Genomic DNA, 18,871 nt, shown 5'->3' with positions numbered 1-18,871 from the left:
CTGTAAGCTTTCTACAGGTCATCAGCATGATTGGTGAAGTAAATATTTATATTTGTCACTCTGAGGTGAGAGTCTAAGCAGATAAAACCTCAAATTCCATTTCTACTCCCTGCTCTCCTGCTTCTGTAAGTAAGCAGTAGGCTTTATGTAATACATTGTTCTCTGTTGACCTCATATTACATTCACTTCCTTTCTCTTATGGCATTGAGCAATCTTTGTTAATTCTTTATGATCTCTCACAACAGATTCACGTTTCTCCTCTTAAATTTGGAGGTCAGGTTTTATAACCTTTAATGTGTGTTAAGATGAAAATTGAGCTGTTACTTATTGTTTTCTGTGTACCCATGATATCTTAGAAAGTATGCTCTGTAATTATTTCGTTCATTTATAAAATGATCTCTATGAGGTAGATATTATGATTCTTTTTCATACAAAAAAAACAGGTTAGAGAGATGGCATGGCATGCTAAGGCTTGGCTTCAGTGACTAAGCTTTTGAAGCTGGAGTTTTTTCTGGAAGATCATGATGACATGTGCCCGCAAGGTATATGTGCATTTAATTTAGGTGTGAGTTTAAGTGTCCTTGTATTGGTGCTACTGACAACTTCTTCAGGATAGCTTGGGATGTTATACAATAAGATTCTGGTTTGTTGAGTCCTTCATATACCATAGAAATTTATTAGCACTCCTTTATCCCATCTTGGGAGACTAAAAACGGTAAGGCTTTATTTAGCAATTTTTAAGATCATAGCTTTGAAATGATAACTGTGGTGAAGCCTATATTCTAGATGCATGCCTATATTTTCTTAAGTCTTTATTTAGTGTCTTTTGGATTCTTACTGAATTATGTTTAATTCAAGTAAGTTCATATTTTATGGCAACTTTGGTTGTCTGGTAACAAGGATCAGTGCATACTGAAGGCTAAAAACTTGCATGGAGGCTCAAGTTGGGAGTTTGTTAGAAAATGGAACATCTCTGGAGGAAGCAGAAGGACAGTAAAAGAAATGTTAGTTCGGGATAGGGTGAGGAGACTGAAAACCTAAGGCAGACACACATTTGTACACAATGCAAAAATAGGTGTGTAGGATCATGATCCCGAATTGTCATGAAAAGTTTAAATTATGATTATTGCTCTCCATTTTAAAAAATAAAGAAATTTTTAAAACTGTGAATTTGAAGTTTTCTAAAACTTCATTTATCTAGAAAAGTGTTCATTCCCTAGGATGACAATGACTGAAACACTGTAATAAAATCACATTTTTACACATGGAAGAATCTTAGATAAGAAATGAATTTCCTAGCAGATGATAAGAAGTCATCTGTGGAAATTGACCAAGTAAGAGTAGATTCTCTTGCTTTCTGAATTGAAGCTAGAGTGACTTGATGAGTGAAAATGTCAAGTCCGTCGTTACGGATAAAGTGTCTAACGGGCCCCTCATACCTCAAGGCCTACAGAAGAGGGGTGCAGCCTGGGTGAGATGCCTGATTAATTTATGGTAATGCATGGGAGCCAAGGACCTTATATTTTTTGAAAATTTTTATTTCATTCCTTTTTTAAAGCCCATTTTTCAAAAGGTGAAGAGCTTTTCTTTTGCTGAAATCGCATTGCCTTCTCTTAGCCAACGAACTGAACCATCCAGTCTATTAACTAAACAAAAACGACGTGAAACTTCATAAATATTTAAAGCTGCTGCTATGAATTAAACATTGGGATAAAGAACTAACTCCTTTCATTAAGCACAATGTTAAATAAATAAATAAATAAAGCTCATGACATATTGCTAGGTAAATCCAATGTTTGAACTAATAATATTTCAGGTTTCTTTACACATTTACTTTGGGTAATGCTTTAAATAATTATATTACATGTATTTGGTTTATTACAACAAAAGCAACTGATTTTAATGAAACATTTAGGGCTTTTTTAAAATTAGTAAATGGTTGGTAAATGGGATTGGTTCAGCCCTTCAGAAAACAAAGCAATTAGCAGAACTCTGGGGCCAGGCGAGAAAAAAATGGGAAGAGTTTTGTGGGATTTTAAAAGTGAAGCTCAGTACAAATCACAAAAAATTGGGGGACCATCAAGCCACTAACCCTGTACCTCACTGAGCTTGATTCTGTGCTTTTCTCCCTGTCTGGTGTGTGTCTTCATTCATTGAATACACTGGGACAGAACACCCGCAGTGTGTCAGGGCTGTGGTATAACAGGGATACAGAGGTGATTAAGACATGGTTCCTGTCCTTGCGGGGTTCACAGTCCTACATCAACACTGATCAACCTAGATTCCTCCCTGCCTGCTGTGGGGGGCAGGGAAAATGGAGCAGAGCAGAATGGCCACTGATTTTAGGATTTAGAAGGTCTGAATTTGCCTTCTTATATCACTGGCTATGTGGACATTTTTAGTCTCTTAAAGAACCTCAGTTTCCCAACCTAGAATATGCTGTAATAATTTTTATCCTGTTGGAACTTTTGCGGAATAGAATGACAAACCATTTATCAAAGATGAGTATTGTTTTTGTCTTACCTTGCAGTAATAGTTAAAAGTCAAAACTGTGATATCTGGCTGCACGTTCTCGTTCTCAACCCCTATGCACTGTACCATTAATGCTGGAAATTTTGCTGGAAATTCACTTTGGCTGCATGTTAATGATATCTACTGCTGTTCTTTTAATATTCTCATAGGGAAAAATGTATTACAAAAAGTGAAAGATTTCTTTTCTCCTATAGTGGACTCTCTTGAGACTATAGCAGATTCCAAAGAAGGTTCTGTAGGAAGTTCTGTGGAGAACTTTAGAAGGTTCTCTCTTGGAGCTGAGTTTGCTTGAAAGGAATTAGCTGCTCAACTGCCAAAAGTTGTAGGTTTTAGGAAATGCTCTAGGACAGTGACTCTCAAACATTTTGGCCCTATAACCCCTTTAGGCTCTTAAAAATTATTGAGGACCTCAAAAAGCTTTTGTCTTATAAGTCAGGAAGGATGTCGGTGTTGAGAATAACTACCACAGCTTCCAGTGCTCTGATGAAACCTCAGACACATGGCCTTCTGGCCAAGAATCTGTGATTTCATACTGTTGGAGCATTCGCTGTCTCCCTGGGGACTGCAGCTCTGGCTGACCCAAGAAAGAAGGCATACACAGATTTCTACAGAAGCTATGATCCCATGGAAGATTTTGAGGAGACGAAGAAGGCTGGTACAAAGTGATTTTGGAATGTAAAGAATTTCTTTGGATTGAGTTCCATGGAAGTTGGTCACTGACCTGTGTTCCTGAGCTATGAAACATGAATAAGTAGGCTAAGGAAAAGTTTCTCTTGATAAATAATTAAAAATACTGTGTATGTGAGGGGGGAGAGCTTTTCTTTATGTCAGTTATGCCCATGGATATTTACCATATTAGAAATTAAAATTGAAAAAAGTTTAAACTATTAACCCATTTAAAATATATTAGTATTATGGTGAACATAAATAACATTTTTATGCAAAATAGGCATATTTTCTAAAACAAATTATTAAGAAGTGTGCCATGGTTTTTCATTTTAGCAACTCTCTGATGTCTGGCTTGAGTTGACGTTAGTTGGATTCTCATATCTACTTCTGTGTTCAGTCTGTTGGCAATAACATGTCTTATAAAAACTCTGGAAAACTCCACTGTGCATCATAAGGGAATGAGAGTGAAAAAGGCAAATAATGTCTTAGTATTAATTATTAAAATAATGTTGACCTCTTAGACTTCTTGAAAAAAGTGTTGGGCACCTCTCTGGCTCCCTGGAGCACACCTTGAGAACTGCTACTTTAGGACACGTCTTTTGCAATAGTTTTTAGACTATGAAGTGTTAATGATATGGCACAAAAATGAGCAAAGTAAAGGGAATCAGTTGAATATCCTTGGCCATTAAATTAGGAAATCAAGGGCAAACCCAAGAGATATAACCTTCATAATAAGATTTTTATCAGATTATTAGAGAATGATCATTGGTGGGCTCTGAAGTCCTGCTTTTAGTCTCCCCTCTGCTCTACCCCTCTCCCCAGTGCTATACAGCCCTTCTTCAGTACCTGCCTTATTTGGATTTTTATGACAATATTACTATATATATCATATATCTGCATATATAATATTGTATATATAATGCCATATATTGCGTATATAACAATAAATAATAATGTATATAAAGGGTACCTGGCACACACTAGTGGTTGCTCCTACTCTTTCTCATCTCCCACCTCCTCCTCATGGTTTGCCTTGACTTCTAATCTTTCTCGGCTCTTGAAGGTCAGTTAACTCGAGTTTTTTTTTTTCTCCTTTGGTTTTTATTGTCTCTTGTTCTCTTGGCCACTGGTATTCACACTCCTAGTACATGGTCTGGTTCATTGTCTGTCAGACTTCACCTATTGACTGCCTGCAGGTTTGGGATCATCATTACAACAGGATTGTTCTTCATTCTGACTGGAGAAATTCTGCCAATTTCATTGTCACCACTCTGAGAATAACTTCTTTCTGTAGTTACAAGTTTGTTGTGTTTCATTAAAAAACGGGTTAGATACTGTAAATCCTTCCTATATTAATGGCATTTATTTTAGAGTTTCAGATTGCCAAAAGACAAAACAGGCACCACCAAGATTGGTGACCTGGCGCCCCAGGACATGAAGAAAGTTTGCCATTTAGCCTTAATTGAGCTGACCGCCCTCTATGATGTATTGGGTGTTGAACTGAAACAACTAAAAGCTGTGAAAATCAAAACAAAAGGTAATTTTGAAATGAAAAACAGTTGGATTTACTCCTGAAGTAGTAAGAATGAGCTTGGCTTTTTAGAAGTATTCTTCTGGGGAGTGGGAAACGCCTACAAAATAAACCAACACATGAATACATCTAAAGTTCAGAGTCTAAAACATTCCCTTCAGAATTTTTGTAACTTGATAAAAATGCACTGTCTCTTTGATTATAGAAAATAAAGACATAATCAGATATTTAATTATCATAGAAGGAAATTCTGAATCAAGGATTCTTAACTTAAATGCTCTCTCCTCTGAAAACTGTATTTAAAAACATCTGGTACATATACTTACTTATTTCTAAAACTGGATCTTGAAAAATGACTTTAAGATGGTTAATCCTGATCAATTACTTTTGCTTATTTATTTGATGGCAAATACATAGGCAGTTAGTAGTCTGTCTCTTTGTTCATTTACATTCTACTTTTAACTATTCTGCAAAAAATATTCTTCCCTCTATTAAGAAAATAATGCGACTGTGGCACACAATATCACTAAATTGTGCTTCTCACAGGTATGTGTAGTTTTTTTCCTTTGTAAGCAACTTGCTTTACCCATTATATAAATAGACTTTATTTTTTATAATATGATAGAGAACAGACACCTCCTCAGTTTCTGATTTTTCCAAGATGTTATATGTCTGGAAATCCAGATAATTTTCTATTGACAAAGCTTTTCTGTTTAGGAATCTCTGACATCTCATTTAACTTTAAAGGTATCTCTTAAAGAGAAACCAAGAATGAGGATTATTGAGTTGCTATGGTAACAATAGCAAAGACAAGTATTCACCTGATTTAAGTTTTAGAGGCAATTTCTCTGTAGGATTGAAGTGTACCTTCCCTTCAGGTCCCCTCTCCCATGCTGGGCCCCAGAAGACCTCATTCTGTGTTCTGTTCCTTTGAGTGAGTATTTTAGCTTAAGGCTTGTGATGGTGAATTTCTGAGTCAAACAGTTCTCCTGGTTTTCCACAAGTCTGTTATAGATAATGAAGACTTAAGATGCTTTTTCAGAAGCTCATCACAAAGTCTTCTCCAGATACAAAATAGAAATATAATTTAAATAGTTGTGACTCAGTGTTCAAGACTTTAAAAGTGGCTTAAAGAGGTCTTTTAATTTTATGTTTTAGAATTGCCTCCTAGCAGAGAGAGAAATATTAAGCCATTCTCATTAGAAGTATCACTATTAATATAATAGATTTTCTTTCCATCGTTTTTATATTTTTGTATTTTATCTAAGATATTTATCTTATAAACTAGACTTTTGACATTCTTAAAGATCACATTTTTCTTAGTTCCTAAACTAAAAGTTATTTACTGGGTTACTAGCATTCTGCTGAATGTCATCTCTATTGAGTGTCACAGTTTCCGGTGTCTGTTTTCACATCACAGGATAATCCCCCATTCCATGTTCACAAATGATTTATATCTCCCCTGATAATGTGTGTTACACTTCTGAGCTAACTATTCACTCAGTGATGGGAGTGGGGTAGGAGGTTCTGGGGAGAAGCTATGCTCACATCAGACTGAAGGTATATAATTTTAATTTAGAAAAATTATACATTATTACCTGTCATTTCTTCTGGAGTTATTACCAAATATATAAAACTACAAATTTAAATTCACAAAGACCAAGTATATACTATATTTTCTAAAGGAAAACATTTGTAGAACAAGCTCATGATGTTGGCTGATTTCTCAAAAAGCAAATATTTATATTTTGCTGTATTGTATTCAATAGAATGTTGAATGTCAGTTAAGTATGGAAAAGATGAGTGATATTTGTTTTAAGCCAGAACTTTTAATTTGATTACATTTAGTAAATTATTTGCATATTTTGCATACTCCCACAGCACTCTATTTCTCATATGTAACAGTTTATACTTTTCTAATTATTTTGGTGATGATTTGGAATCATTTGTTTAGTTGTCTTTACTTGCTAGATTGCTTTATAAGGCAGGGCCAGAATTTTCCAATTAGGTTGTGTTCACCTAATTGGTAGACAGTGTCACTCAGTCATTCACTTAGGTGCTCAATAAATAGTTGTTGGATCGAGTGACAATATCAGGAATCTGAAGCCTTAACATTTTTGCATTAATATTTTATAGGTTGATGAAAGTGAAGAAATTTTATTTTTCTGTTGCAGATTCTGGCCTTTTTGGTGTTCCATTGACAGTACTGTTAGAACAAGATCAGAAGAAAGTACCAGGAACTCGAATACCCTTGATATTTCAAAAAGTAAGTAGGCCTGAATGGGTCAGCATAGAGAGAACATACTTGAGCTAATAGTGTTTTGTTTTTGTTCTTTTTGCATTCATACTATTATAATATAGTTTTCCAGTTGATATGCTCTTTTATTTTATACTTTGATTTTTCTATTCAGGAAACAAATTTGTTTCAAGGGCTTATAATTTTTATTTCATGGTGATGGTTTCAGTGTTATTACTTGTACCTGTGATTACCTGGCATCATTTTTCTGTCTTATATTAACTGGCTTTGTATAATTGAGATTTCAGTTCTATAATACATAGGAGTGGGAACTGCTGGTAAATTTCTAGGGAATTGAATCCTCATGAATATTTCACACCTGTATGTATTTTCTAAGCTTTCCTGTTTACAATGAGGATGTCCAATTTAATTTACTAGTGCCTACTTCAAAAGTAGACAAAGAAACCATAAAGTAGAATTAGAAAATGATTGCTAAACTATGAATTCACTTGTGTAGTCAGCACTCAGTTATTCATAAGACAGTTATCTATGACAATGTAAAAACTTCAATCTAACCTCTGAGCCATCAGTGTTTAGAAACACAGATTACATTTGATAAAAGACAGAGAATGCCCATAAGGAAGGTAGGTCAGATCAGTTATGGGCTACCCAAGATGCGGATTTTTGCAACAGCCCAGACATCTCACAGTTCCTGAAAGTTCTGGGGTAGCAAGAATGGCAGTGGGAACTTTCACAGTTGTTTGGCTCAACAAACTCATGCAGTACTCAAGCTCAATCTACCTGGCACTAATTCTTCCATTATTCCAAGACAGTCATTTACTGCCTTACCTACTAAGCTCTGACTTCTTCGTTCCTCATATTCACCATTACATCCAAACCTGTGTCTCAGTGTTTCTCCTGATGGACTTCGTTCTACACAGCTTGTTCTACTCACCGGCTTCTGCCAGTCATTGCCTGCAGAACCTGTGTCTGTGTGGATAGTTGTCAGCGGTGTCTGTGAAAACAGAGAGATGCTAACAAACGTAGGCCATATATTCAAATTCTTTTAATGGCAGTAAAAGGTGCGAGTTACTTATACACATGGACAAAGCAGGGATCTCAGCGGGATCTTTTCCAAGTGTATTTGGGTTCTCCAGAGAAACAGAGCCAATAGGAGATTTTATCTCTGTCTGTCTGTCTGTCTATCTATCTATCTATCTAGAAAGATTTATCTTAAAGAATTGAGTTCTGTAGTTGTGGGACCTGGCAAGTCTGAGTTATGTAGAGCAGGCCAGCAGGCTGGAAACACGGGCAAGGGTTAATGTTTCAGTGTCGAGTCCAGAACCTGCAGGCTGGAAACTCCTGTAGGGTTTCTGTGTTACAGCCTTGAGGCAGAATTGCTTCTTCTTTGGGGAACCTCAGTCTGTGTTCTTACAGCCTTCAGCTGACTGGGTGAGGCCCACCCACGTTATGGAAAGTAGTTTGCTTTACTCAAAGTCTACTGATTAAATGTTAATCACATCTAAAAATACCTTCACAGCAACATCTAGACTGGTGTTTGACTGGTATTTGACAATCGGGCACTGTAGCCCAGCCAAGTTGACACATCAGATTCACTATCACTACAGCGAAGAGTAAGCTTTGGTCTTAACAGAAGTCAATGTTGCCTCCTGATCAGGCCCAGGATTCCATCCAGCCCCTTATCATTTTCTCTTGAAATTGTTTTCGTATTTATCTATTTAGTTAGTTAGTTATTTTACATTTTTGGTCGCTTCAACATTCTGGAGACTCAGACTGCCCACCAGTTTGAAGTCATTGGATAAGAGCCTTAAAGGTTTTTGGTTCATATAAAAAATAAAAGGGAACATACAGAGTTTTCTATTAGATAACACTCATCTGTTTGCATTCCCTCTGAATTATAAGCAAAAAAAATCAGTGATTTATCATGAAAAATATTTTTTGATTTATCAGCTGACAACTCATTTAGGTATTTCGTTAATTTTGTAGAAAGGAAAGAATTGGAAACCACTGATCTGCAAAAATTCTTATTACCATTCTTTAGAGGATTACATTTTCTCCATTATTGAGAAATATACCTCAAAAGGGCTTTAACAAAGCTTATCTAATATCTGTAAATTGTATCTGTTTCTTTTTTTCCCTACTTAGAGGCATATTGTTTAAACCATATTCTCAGAAAGGGTTGGGGAAATAGAAATATTCTTAATTTTTATCTATGGCAAAATTCTGCCAAATTAGCAAATCCTATTTTCACCATCAAACTAATCAGCCAAATCAAAGATACTTTGTATCAAAAATGTCTGACTTCATATTCATTAGTTCATAAATTCATATAAATGTATTATCTATTTGGGGAAAGCCTATGAACATTACTGTTAAATTTTACACTGTATCTTATAAGATAAATTACTAAAAGCAGCATGATTAAAATATATAGATCATTATAGTTATTCTCCATTTTTAAGTCTTGAAAATAAAAGGAAAGCTGTAAAGCATTATTTATATTTTAACAGTGGCAATATAATGTGGTAGCAAAAAATATGTTATTTTCAAAGTGAGAAATATGAGAAAACACCTGGCATTCCTTCAGACAATATGTGTGTGTGTGTGTGTGTGTGTGTGTGTGTGTGTGTGTGTGTGTGTATATTGAATGCTGGTATTCAGTATTAGAGAATAATAAAAAGAATTCAAATATAAGAATGCAGAAATTACTCTCATTCAGTTATTTAGAAATATCAAATTTTCCTGTGTATTTAATAAAAGCAAAATTCATATACTGCTAAAAACTAATTTGGTCCAGCTGCTAGCTAGCATACAATTTTATTTTTTGTTAATAGAACATTTTAAACATTTTATAAGATGAAATAAAACAAAAATTACATGTACATTGAATAAATGTTGCTTGGTATTTTTTGATCAATTTGGTTTTAAATACTTTATTAAATAATGCTCATCTAATCTAAAATAATTCATGTAAAGATTTTTGCTGTGGGTTTTTATCCAGTGTAACTTGAAAAATGTCTTAGAAATCATTCTAATTGAATATTTTAAAATCATGTACTGCTTTGGTCAAAGATGCTTCTTTTTTCAGTTAATAATAAATCTTTGGGAGAATTTTGAGACTACTCTTTGCTTTATTCTTACCTGACTCCCTGAAGATCAGTGCATTCTTTGGCCATAATCCAGGGATAGAAGAGGTGGGGTCATTAAAGAAAAATTGCCCTGTCTTCCAGTGCCTACGTGCTGGAAGAGCCTTGGTAAATCATTAAAGGAGGTTTCCCTGAAAAAAAAAATTAAAATTTTACATTATTTTGGCAGTCTGGAAGATTTTATGCCTTAGAATATGCAGAGAGTATTATAGTAAGTTTGGGGCTGAGTGAAGAGTAGGTTTGTCTTTCTGAAGAAGGCAATTGTGAAAGGAGGGGAATGGGTGATAGGAAGGAAAACCTATATGATGCTAGGAAATGCTGTATTTAAACTGAGGACAAAGAAATTGATTTTCTTTAAAATAGCGGAGTGCCCCCTATAAAGCCTTTGTGTACTGCCCAGGGAATGCACATTCCAGTTGGAAGTCTGCCAAGAAACTGACCACTTCTTTTATTATCTTCCTGGCATCCAGTGTTATGTCATTGTAGTTTCTCCATTTGCCTCTTCTTGTATGTTTCTGCTTTATTTTAAAACAAACAAACAAACAACCTTTGTTATTTTAATGGGATTCTGGAGATAGAGAGATCTGTATGTATTCATCAGGCATTGGCTATGATTTAGAAGCCCTATACAAGAACTGTTTTTTTAAGTTTACCACCAAAAGCTTAAAGCCTAAAAGGAATACTTGCAAGCAGTTTTTTCCTTCATGTCATAAATAATTCTTTCCTTGAACAAACTAAAAAAGGGATGTAAATATGCAAATACTAGAATTTCATAAGATTTATTTGATTGCAGAATGTGTGTTTCTGAAAAAGCAGAAGAAATGCATGGCCTTAGTTGCTTTGAAACAATGAATGTGGGTCAGTGTCTGTTTGGGATAGCACAGCTGTTGTGTGAAATTATACACTTTTCTTCCAAAGGACCCAACTTTTTCTAAATTTCGACTAAAGTGTTGGGATGAATTGGCTTAAAGAATGGGTAGTGGTAGTGCAATAGCATTCAAAACTTTGTGAAATCCAGTTTACATGTCACTGTAATCAGTTTTCCTTAATTATGTATGAAATAGATGTTAAATTTGGGATTGTACCTGTTAAGAATGCCAAACTCAGAACGTTCTTCTGTTTATACACAGCTCATTTCTCGCATTGAAGAGGGAGGTTTGGAAACAGAAGGCCTCTTAAGGATACCTGGAGCTGCCGTTCGAATCAAGGTAATTTCTTGGTTCTACTCATCTAAAACTTGTTTGTTTAATTATATTTTTGTATTTTAAAAGCCAACTTGTCCTCCCTGCCCCTTCTTCCCATTTTAGAAGACAAAATAGACCAAAACCCTCTTAACGTTCAGTTTATATTTAGTTTTTCTACAGGCTCTTCTGATTTTTGTAAGTTTTGATTTTTTTATTTTCAAAATCACCCTATTACCTGTAATATTACTGTGATAAATAAAGAGACAAATGATTTTAATCTCTCTGCTGTGCAGACGTAAAATAGGAACGAAAGTAAACACGCAAAAGACAAGGGTAGTTCTGTCCTCTGATGAAAAGAGAACATGGTGAGTCAAAATGTTAAGAGCAGGCTGGTGACAGATTTAGTCAGCACGAGTGACAGCAATTGAGTTGTTGTTGTTGTTGTTGTTTAAGGGCAGGATGATACACTCCACCAGGTGAGCAGAGTAGGAGACTTGACATTAGTTCCCCTACATCATCAGTCTTAGTGAGCTGGCAAAATGAGAGTGTCTAAATCACTCTCCTGACTGCTACAGTTCTTTGGCTCACTGGATCCAAGGGTAGCCTGAGTCCGGCTTGTGAAAGAGGCAAGGGGATTCCCAGCCTTCCCAGTTGGAAGCCCCTATCTCCCTCCCCTGCTTTCTTTTCTCTCAAGATGACATTTCCTTCCCACTGCCCATGGATGCTGTGTACCTTCCTCCTTTCTCCGCTCCCCAACTCCTGTGCTAGGGAATAAGGTATCCAATAAATGCATGGTACAAGTAGAATTACCCTACAGATGATGCATACTTCGTACACCTCCACAGGGTTTTGCATTGTACAGGGGCCGCATACTTGGAATTGTAGCTCTATCTGGAAAATTTATCCAGGGAAAATTTTTGGTTAACGGTCATTAATAACCTCCTTTACCCTTATCCTCCAAATTCAGCTCCAGCTCTAAAAAGATAACACTCATTGCTGCCCACATCCAATATTTCGTCATCCTGAATTTGTAAATCCAAGAAAAAATAGGATGGGGGAAGAGATATTCTCTGTTGATTTCCTGAAGATATATTGTGTATGACATCTTTAGAGCTGGATCGGGAAGAAATGACTCTTGGTGGTTGTACACTCTCCTTGCCTGTGACTGTGCCTGTGATGCGTCCAGGACTGGATTACTGTTCATAGGTTCCACAGTTTGCATCACCTGCTGATTTCAATAAGCTTCCTCAATTTAGGCAGACAGTTTCAGCCTACTTGCCTCTTACTACATAGTGATCTCAGTTTAATAGGATTTGAGTAACCTGATATATACCCTGCTCACAAATGTCATTCAGCTTGTGTCCCCTGGGTCTGCTGTCTGGTGCACAGAGGTCCCTGAAACTGTTTTGGTGCTCCTGTAAGTTTGATACGTGGCCACTGTCTCACTTCATTTGCTGATACCTGCAGCAGTTTCACCACCAGTCCATCAAGGACATTGTGTGTGATTGGGAGACGAGTTCTGTTGAGAAGTACATTCTCTTACAGAGCAAGAGTCCCTCAGAAACCAGTAACGTGACTTCATATTACCCATCTCAGCAAGAATACCGCCTCTCAGGTCACTGTTCACGGCCCACATTAGCAGAATGTGACGGCCAACTCACAAGAGTCATAAGCACGTTTACTTTGCCATACAAGAGTGGATATAGGGCTTCCCTGGTGGCACAGTGGTTGAGAGTCCGCCTGCCGATGCAGGGGACACGGGTTCGTGCCCCAGTCGGGAGGATCCCACAGGCAGCGGAGCGGCTGGGCCCGTGAGCCATGGCCGCTGAGCCTGCGTGTCCGGAGCCTGTGCTCCGCAACGGGAGAGACCACAACAGTGAGACGCCTGCGTACCGCAAAGAAAAAAAAAAAAGAGTGGCTATAATGTGGATTTTACATTTTGACCAGGTAGCTTGGCAGAGGGATGAGTTCAACTATATGTACTTTCTTAGAAGGTCAATTAAGTGGATTCATCTGGCTCAACTCTTCAACACAGCCTCTTGTCACAGACTGAATGATGCAGCAGCTGGTCTGTTATAAATAATTGAAAGATAATGTGCAAAATTTGGGGTTGTCTTTCTTCCCCCCTCCCCACCACGTTTCTTGGACTCTCCTGCCTCCCTCCCCCTCTCCCCTCCACCTCTGTCCTCCTGTCCTTCCCCTTCCCTTCTCTTTCCTCTTTTCCCTCTCCTTCCTTCTCTCTCCCCGTTTCCCCTTCTCCCTCTTCCTCAGGCCTTCTCTCCATTCCTTTCTTCCTTCCCTCCCTCCCCCTGCACCTTCTCGCATCCCTCTCTCCTTCCACCTTTCTTTCCCCTACCGCAGTTTCTGGGTTCACCTTTTGTATTTCACCAATTACAAAAGTAATTGGGGTAGTGGATGGAATTGTGCTGGGAAGGGAAAGCCTAATAAATGTACCTTACAGGAAAAACAAAGAGTGTTCTTGGGAGAACAGTTTCAAATATTAGAAGGAAGTGACAGAAACTTGGAAGGATTTCTAACATAATAGGATTTCTGCCACAGTGAAAAAGCATATAGAAGATAGTAATTATGAAACTAAATTGATTTATTATTAATAATTTGTCTGGCAAATTTTGTAGAGTCCTTGAGGTAAATGAACTAGGTATTTCTAATTCTGCAAGGACTCCAGCTGCTTTTGGCAGCTGGCAGCAGCATGGCTGGGTCACTGACAGCCTGTGCATTTAAGACAGGTATACCGATGTATTTTCATGCCTCATTAGCTATAGAATTTGGTTTTCCATTTCCCAGAGGTGACTAATAAGAGGTGGCCTTCTGCTTTAGGTCCAGAGATTGATTGTGCATTTTGCTATGTAACATACTTCTAAATAATTTAAAACATAGACTTGTTTTCTTAATGATTTTTTTAAAGTTGGTGAAAAATTATAGTATCTAAGTAAAGCCCGCAAATGTAAAGGCTATTTTAACTAATCTTTTAACTCAGCCTTTACTGCTTAAGGTTTGTTGCATGTCCAGGAAAATGTGTAAAGTTTCAGAATTTTGGGCCAATGTAAAGGCTATTTTAACTAATCTTTTAACTCAGCCTTTACTGCTTAAGGTTTGTTGCATGTCCAGGAAAATGTGTAAAGTTTCAGAATTTTGGGCCTTAGGTATCATTTTCATTGGTGAAGTACACTTGGGGTGGGAGGAGTAGTATTTTTCTGAGTAATAGAGAAGTGTTGGCCTTTAGTATAGAATCTCTTATAAAGTGGGAAGTATATCAGTCTCAGCAGGAAAAAAAAAAAAAACATGCACTTACGGGTAGTTTTTTTTTTCTCTCTCTCTTCTGCCTTTCAGAATCTTTGCCAAGAACTGGAAGCAAAGTTTTATGAAGGGACTTTTAATTGGGAAAGTGTTAAGCAGCATGATGCCGCCAGCCTGCTGAAGCTCTTCATCCGGGAGCTGCCCCAGCCACTGCTCAGCGTAGAATATCTCAAAGCCTTTCAGGCTGTCCAGAGTAAGTGCCATCCCTCTTTGAAGCAGTCCTTGTGCTGGTGCCATCCATATTAATTGCTTTAATGATATTTTGCATTGCAAAGATATATTTGGATAGACATATTTACTAACTGATGTCAGCGAGTGCTCAAATGCCACGTGATGTTTTTCTTTTCTTTTATAAATATACATCTCTGAGTAAACAGATAAAGAAGATGTGGCACATATATACAATGGAATATTACTCAGCCATAAAAAGAAACAAAATTGAGTTATTTGTAGTGAGGTGGATGGACCTAGAGTCTGTCATACAGAGTGAAATAAGTCAGAAAGAGAAAGACAAATACCGTATGCTAACACATATATATGGAATTTAAGAAAAAAAAATGTCATGAAGAACCTAGGGGTAAGACAGGAATAAAGACGGAGACCTACTAGAGAATGGACTTGAGGATATGGGGAGCGGGAAGGGTAAGCTGTGACAAAGCGAGAGAGAGGCATGGACATATATACACTACCAAACGTAAGGTAGCTAGCTAGTGGGAAGCAGCCGCATAGCACAGGGAGATCAGCTTGGTGCTTTGTGACCACCTGGAGGGGTGGGATAGGGAGGGTGGTAGGGAGGCAGACGCAAGAGGGAAGAGATATGGGGACATATGTATATGTATAACTGATTCACTTTGTTATAAAGCAGAAACTAACACACCATTGTAAAACAATTATACTCCAATAAAGATGTAAAAATAAATAAATAAATAAATAAAATAAAAGTCTTTCCCTACCTCAAAAGCATGGAAAAAAAAAAAAAGATAATAGAATGTTCTCTTTGGGTACGGATTAATTGCATGCCCTTTAAGCAATACAGTATACATATTTCCATGTTAAAACCTGGAAACTTCACACTTCTTTTTTAATAGAATGAATCACGTAAGCTGTGTGATACATTTTTCTTTCCAAGTGTTAAAAGCAACACTTACTGGAGAAGCTGTGGATTAACAGTTATCATAAAAGCACAAGGAGGTATGGCAGAGTCTGTGATTATTTCCTGAAAAATTAACTTCTGCAATTGTCATGCAGAAACATGGAACAAATCATTTGTCTGCCTCATTGGTCAGGGGGCAACAAATTTCTCATGTCTTTCCATTTTGTGGTCTTAGGCAAGCTCCAGATTAATGTCTCGAGTAGTTCTCAATTCCTTTCCAGTGAACAGAGAGAGTTGATGAAGTTCTTGTACTGGCATAATTATACCTTTTAGTCAGAGAGACCATCAAAAAAGGAAAAATGCTGTCACCACATTCTAGTGACCAAACCATACTTTAAGTTCCAAATTGGAACACTTTTGAGAGTAAAAGGGAGGCACTATTAATGATTATGTTGAACTAAAGTGTCAACCAGAACTGTTCCAGGCTATTCTTTTATTTTTAATTGAGGTATAATTGACATACAATATTATATTAGTTTCATATGTACAATGTAATGATTCGATATTTGTATATATTGCAAAATGATCATCATAATATGTCTACTTAACATCTGTCACCATACATAATTACAGAAAAATTTTTGCTTGTGATGAGAACTTTGAAGATCTACTCTTAGTAGCTTTCAAGTATGCAATATAGTGTTATAAATATAGTTGCCATGCTGTACATTATTTCACCAGGACTTATTTATTTTATAACTGGAAGTTTGTACCTTTTGACTCCCTTCACCCATTCCCCCCCAATCCCCACTACCTATGGTGGTTCAGGTTGTCCCACCAATCTATTCTCTGTATCTATGAGCTGTTTTGTTTTTGTCTCTGTTTTTGTTTTTGTTTTAGGTTCCACATATAAGTGAGATCATAGGGTATTTGTCTTTCTCCATCTTATTTCACTTAGCATAATCCACTCAAGTTTCATCCATGTTGTTGCAGATGGCAAGATTTCATTTTTTTTAAATAGCTGACTGTTATTCCATTATGTTCCAGGCTATTCTTAAAGCATGTCGTATTGAGATGTTTCCCATGAGTTACCTCATATCATAGCATTTATTCAGAATTTTTAGGGAAACATGACTGAAATCATCTGTTTAAAATATATTTTTTAATGGTTAGGTTGTGCTATTTTGCATATATATATATTCCTTGGATGTGGATCAAAGGACCAAATTTATACCTGAAAAACAAATGCCAGAATGATTGCAGATATCCATGAGTATTACCTAATGGGGTAAGGGCTACTGAAAATAAGAAGTATCAATGAAAATAATGAACCTCTTCAACTCTTTCATTGCTGGTTGGTCTTCTAGTTCATTCCACAAACATTTATTGAACACCTATTGTGTTCTAGGCTCTGTTTTACATATTCGTGCTGGAATCGATGGACTCTTACCACGTACACCACGTAATTTGGTAACTCACCATTATACCAAACAAACTTCACTGTTGCGGGTCCACCCTGACACCATATCATAGAAGGTCTGATCTCCTATGTCTTTACACTGGGGAATAATTATCACGCGGAAGTTAAAATTATTTCCAAAGCACTGTTGTGTGTCTGCAAACATAAGGCTGCCCATCATACACTCATAGTTGGAAGTGAGCATTCTGAGAGAGAGAAAGCTCTATAGCAACAGCTGCTTCTCCTGATCTCCCCCAGACACGATCCCAACAAGGCTTGCTGCTCAGGCATTGTGTCTCACATTTCACAGTGATGTTTATGCCAAAAAACTTTTTTCTTACAAAACGGAAAAAGAAAGTAAAGAGAAATGTTTGGTAAAGACAAACGTTCAGATGTATTTAATCTGTCTGCAGATCTTCCAACCAAGAAGCAACAACTACAGGCTTTGAACCTTCTTGTCATCCTCCTGCCCGATGCAAACAGAGACACACTCAAGGTCAGCTGGATTCATTTATGTTAAATATCCCTCAGAACTAAACAGAGTAATTTTTCATTATTTGTGGCAAAACAAAATGATGTTATCGTGGAGATGTTAGTAGTTGTCTATAAGGAAAAGACCTATTTTTAAGGGTAGATGGTGAAAGTCTTTAATTCTATTAATTTATTAATCAGGTTAGTCATGTTAATGTATCATAAGGTGTTTTTTAAATTTTTTTTCAATTATAACATTTCTTCTACCAAAACAGGTGATTGAGGTTCATTTGTTAATAAAAACATGGGTGCCGGGCCTCCCTGGTGGCGCAGTGGTTGAGAGTCCGCCTGCCGATGCAGGGGATACGGGTTCGTGCCCCGGTCTGGGAGGATCCCATATGCCGCGGAGCGGCTGGGCCCGTGAGCCATGGCCGCTGAGCCTGCGCATCCGGAGCCTGTGCTCCGCAACGGGAGAGACCACAGCAGTGAGAGGCCCGCGTACCGCAAAAAAAAAAAAAAAAAAAAAAAAAAAAAAAAAAAAAAAAACATGGGTGCCTTTTGGTTTTTTCTTCTTTCTATTTTCCTGCATTTTCCAAATTTTATCTGGTGAGCATATACTAGTAAGGTGAAAATTGAATGTTTAAAAAGAAAATCCTAAGGCTCATCAAATATAGCCCACTATTGCCTAAAAAGGTTACATTTGTTTGTAGTTCCAAGCAGTAGAGTTTGAAATGTTATAATGATGATTTTGGAATGTTCGGTTAGCCAAAAGATAGACCAACTCAAATAAATTCTAGTTATTTCTCTAATGGATTACCCTGAGTTTCTGATTTATATCATCATTTCAAAGTGATTTGGTCTGATATTCATATGATTAAATACCGTTGACTATGTATTGTCAGAGGCTTTCATAATAATCAGTGGATTGTTCCACATTGATTAATTTTCCTTAATGCAACCATTTATAGAGTAGTTAGAAAAGGTTTAATTATAAACTTTTATAAAAGAAAAAGAGAAATTTAAAAAATATAATTTAGAAAGAGCATCTCCCTTATGTTTTGTTGTTGCCTTAAAAAAATTTTTTTTTTACAGGTAAGGGTGAAACCCTTGCCCATTTACCCCCTATGGTTCTTTCTATTTAAAACGAAAAAAATCACGTCAAAAAATTTCCTGTCAAAAAACCAAAACCACCAGTTGGTAACTCTTGGAAA

General features: G+C 36.8%; 1 protein-coding gene across 1 annotated transcript in view; it reads left to right on the top strand.

Moving 5' to 3' along the window:
• The window catches only part of ARHGAP18 (Rho GTPase activating protein 18), a gene marked incomplete at both ends in the record, with an annotated part of 125,161 nt that overhangs the window by 84,738 nt on the left and 21,552 nt on the right, over positions 1-18,871 (top strand). Inside the window, 5 exons of the mRNA XM_079716596.1 lie at positions 4,573-4,738; positions 6,907-6,998; positions 11,266-11,343; positions 14,671-14,830; positions 17,603-17,685. Coding sequence (XP_079572722.1) covers positions 4,573-4,738; positions 6,907-6,998; positions 11,266-11,343; positions 14,671-14,830; positions 17,603-17,685 — 579 coding nt within the window. The remainder of the gene's footprint in view (positions 1-4,572; positions 4,739-6,906; positions 6,999-11,265; positions 11,344-14,670; positions 14,831-17,602; positions 17,686-18,871) is intronic.

This window comes from Hyperoodon ampullatus, assembly GCF_949752795.1.
Source record: "Hyperoodon ampullatus genome assembly, chromosome: 12".
Taxonomy (NCBI): domain Eukaryota; kingdom Metazoa; phylum Chordata; class Mammalia; order Artiodactyla; family Ziphiidae; genus Hyperoodon; species Hyperoodon ampullatus.
The sequence above is the reverse complement of the archived record's forward strand: the minus strand, read 5'-3'. Positions and strand labels throughout refer to the sequence as shown.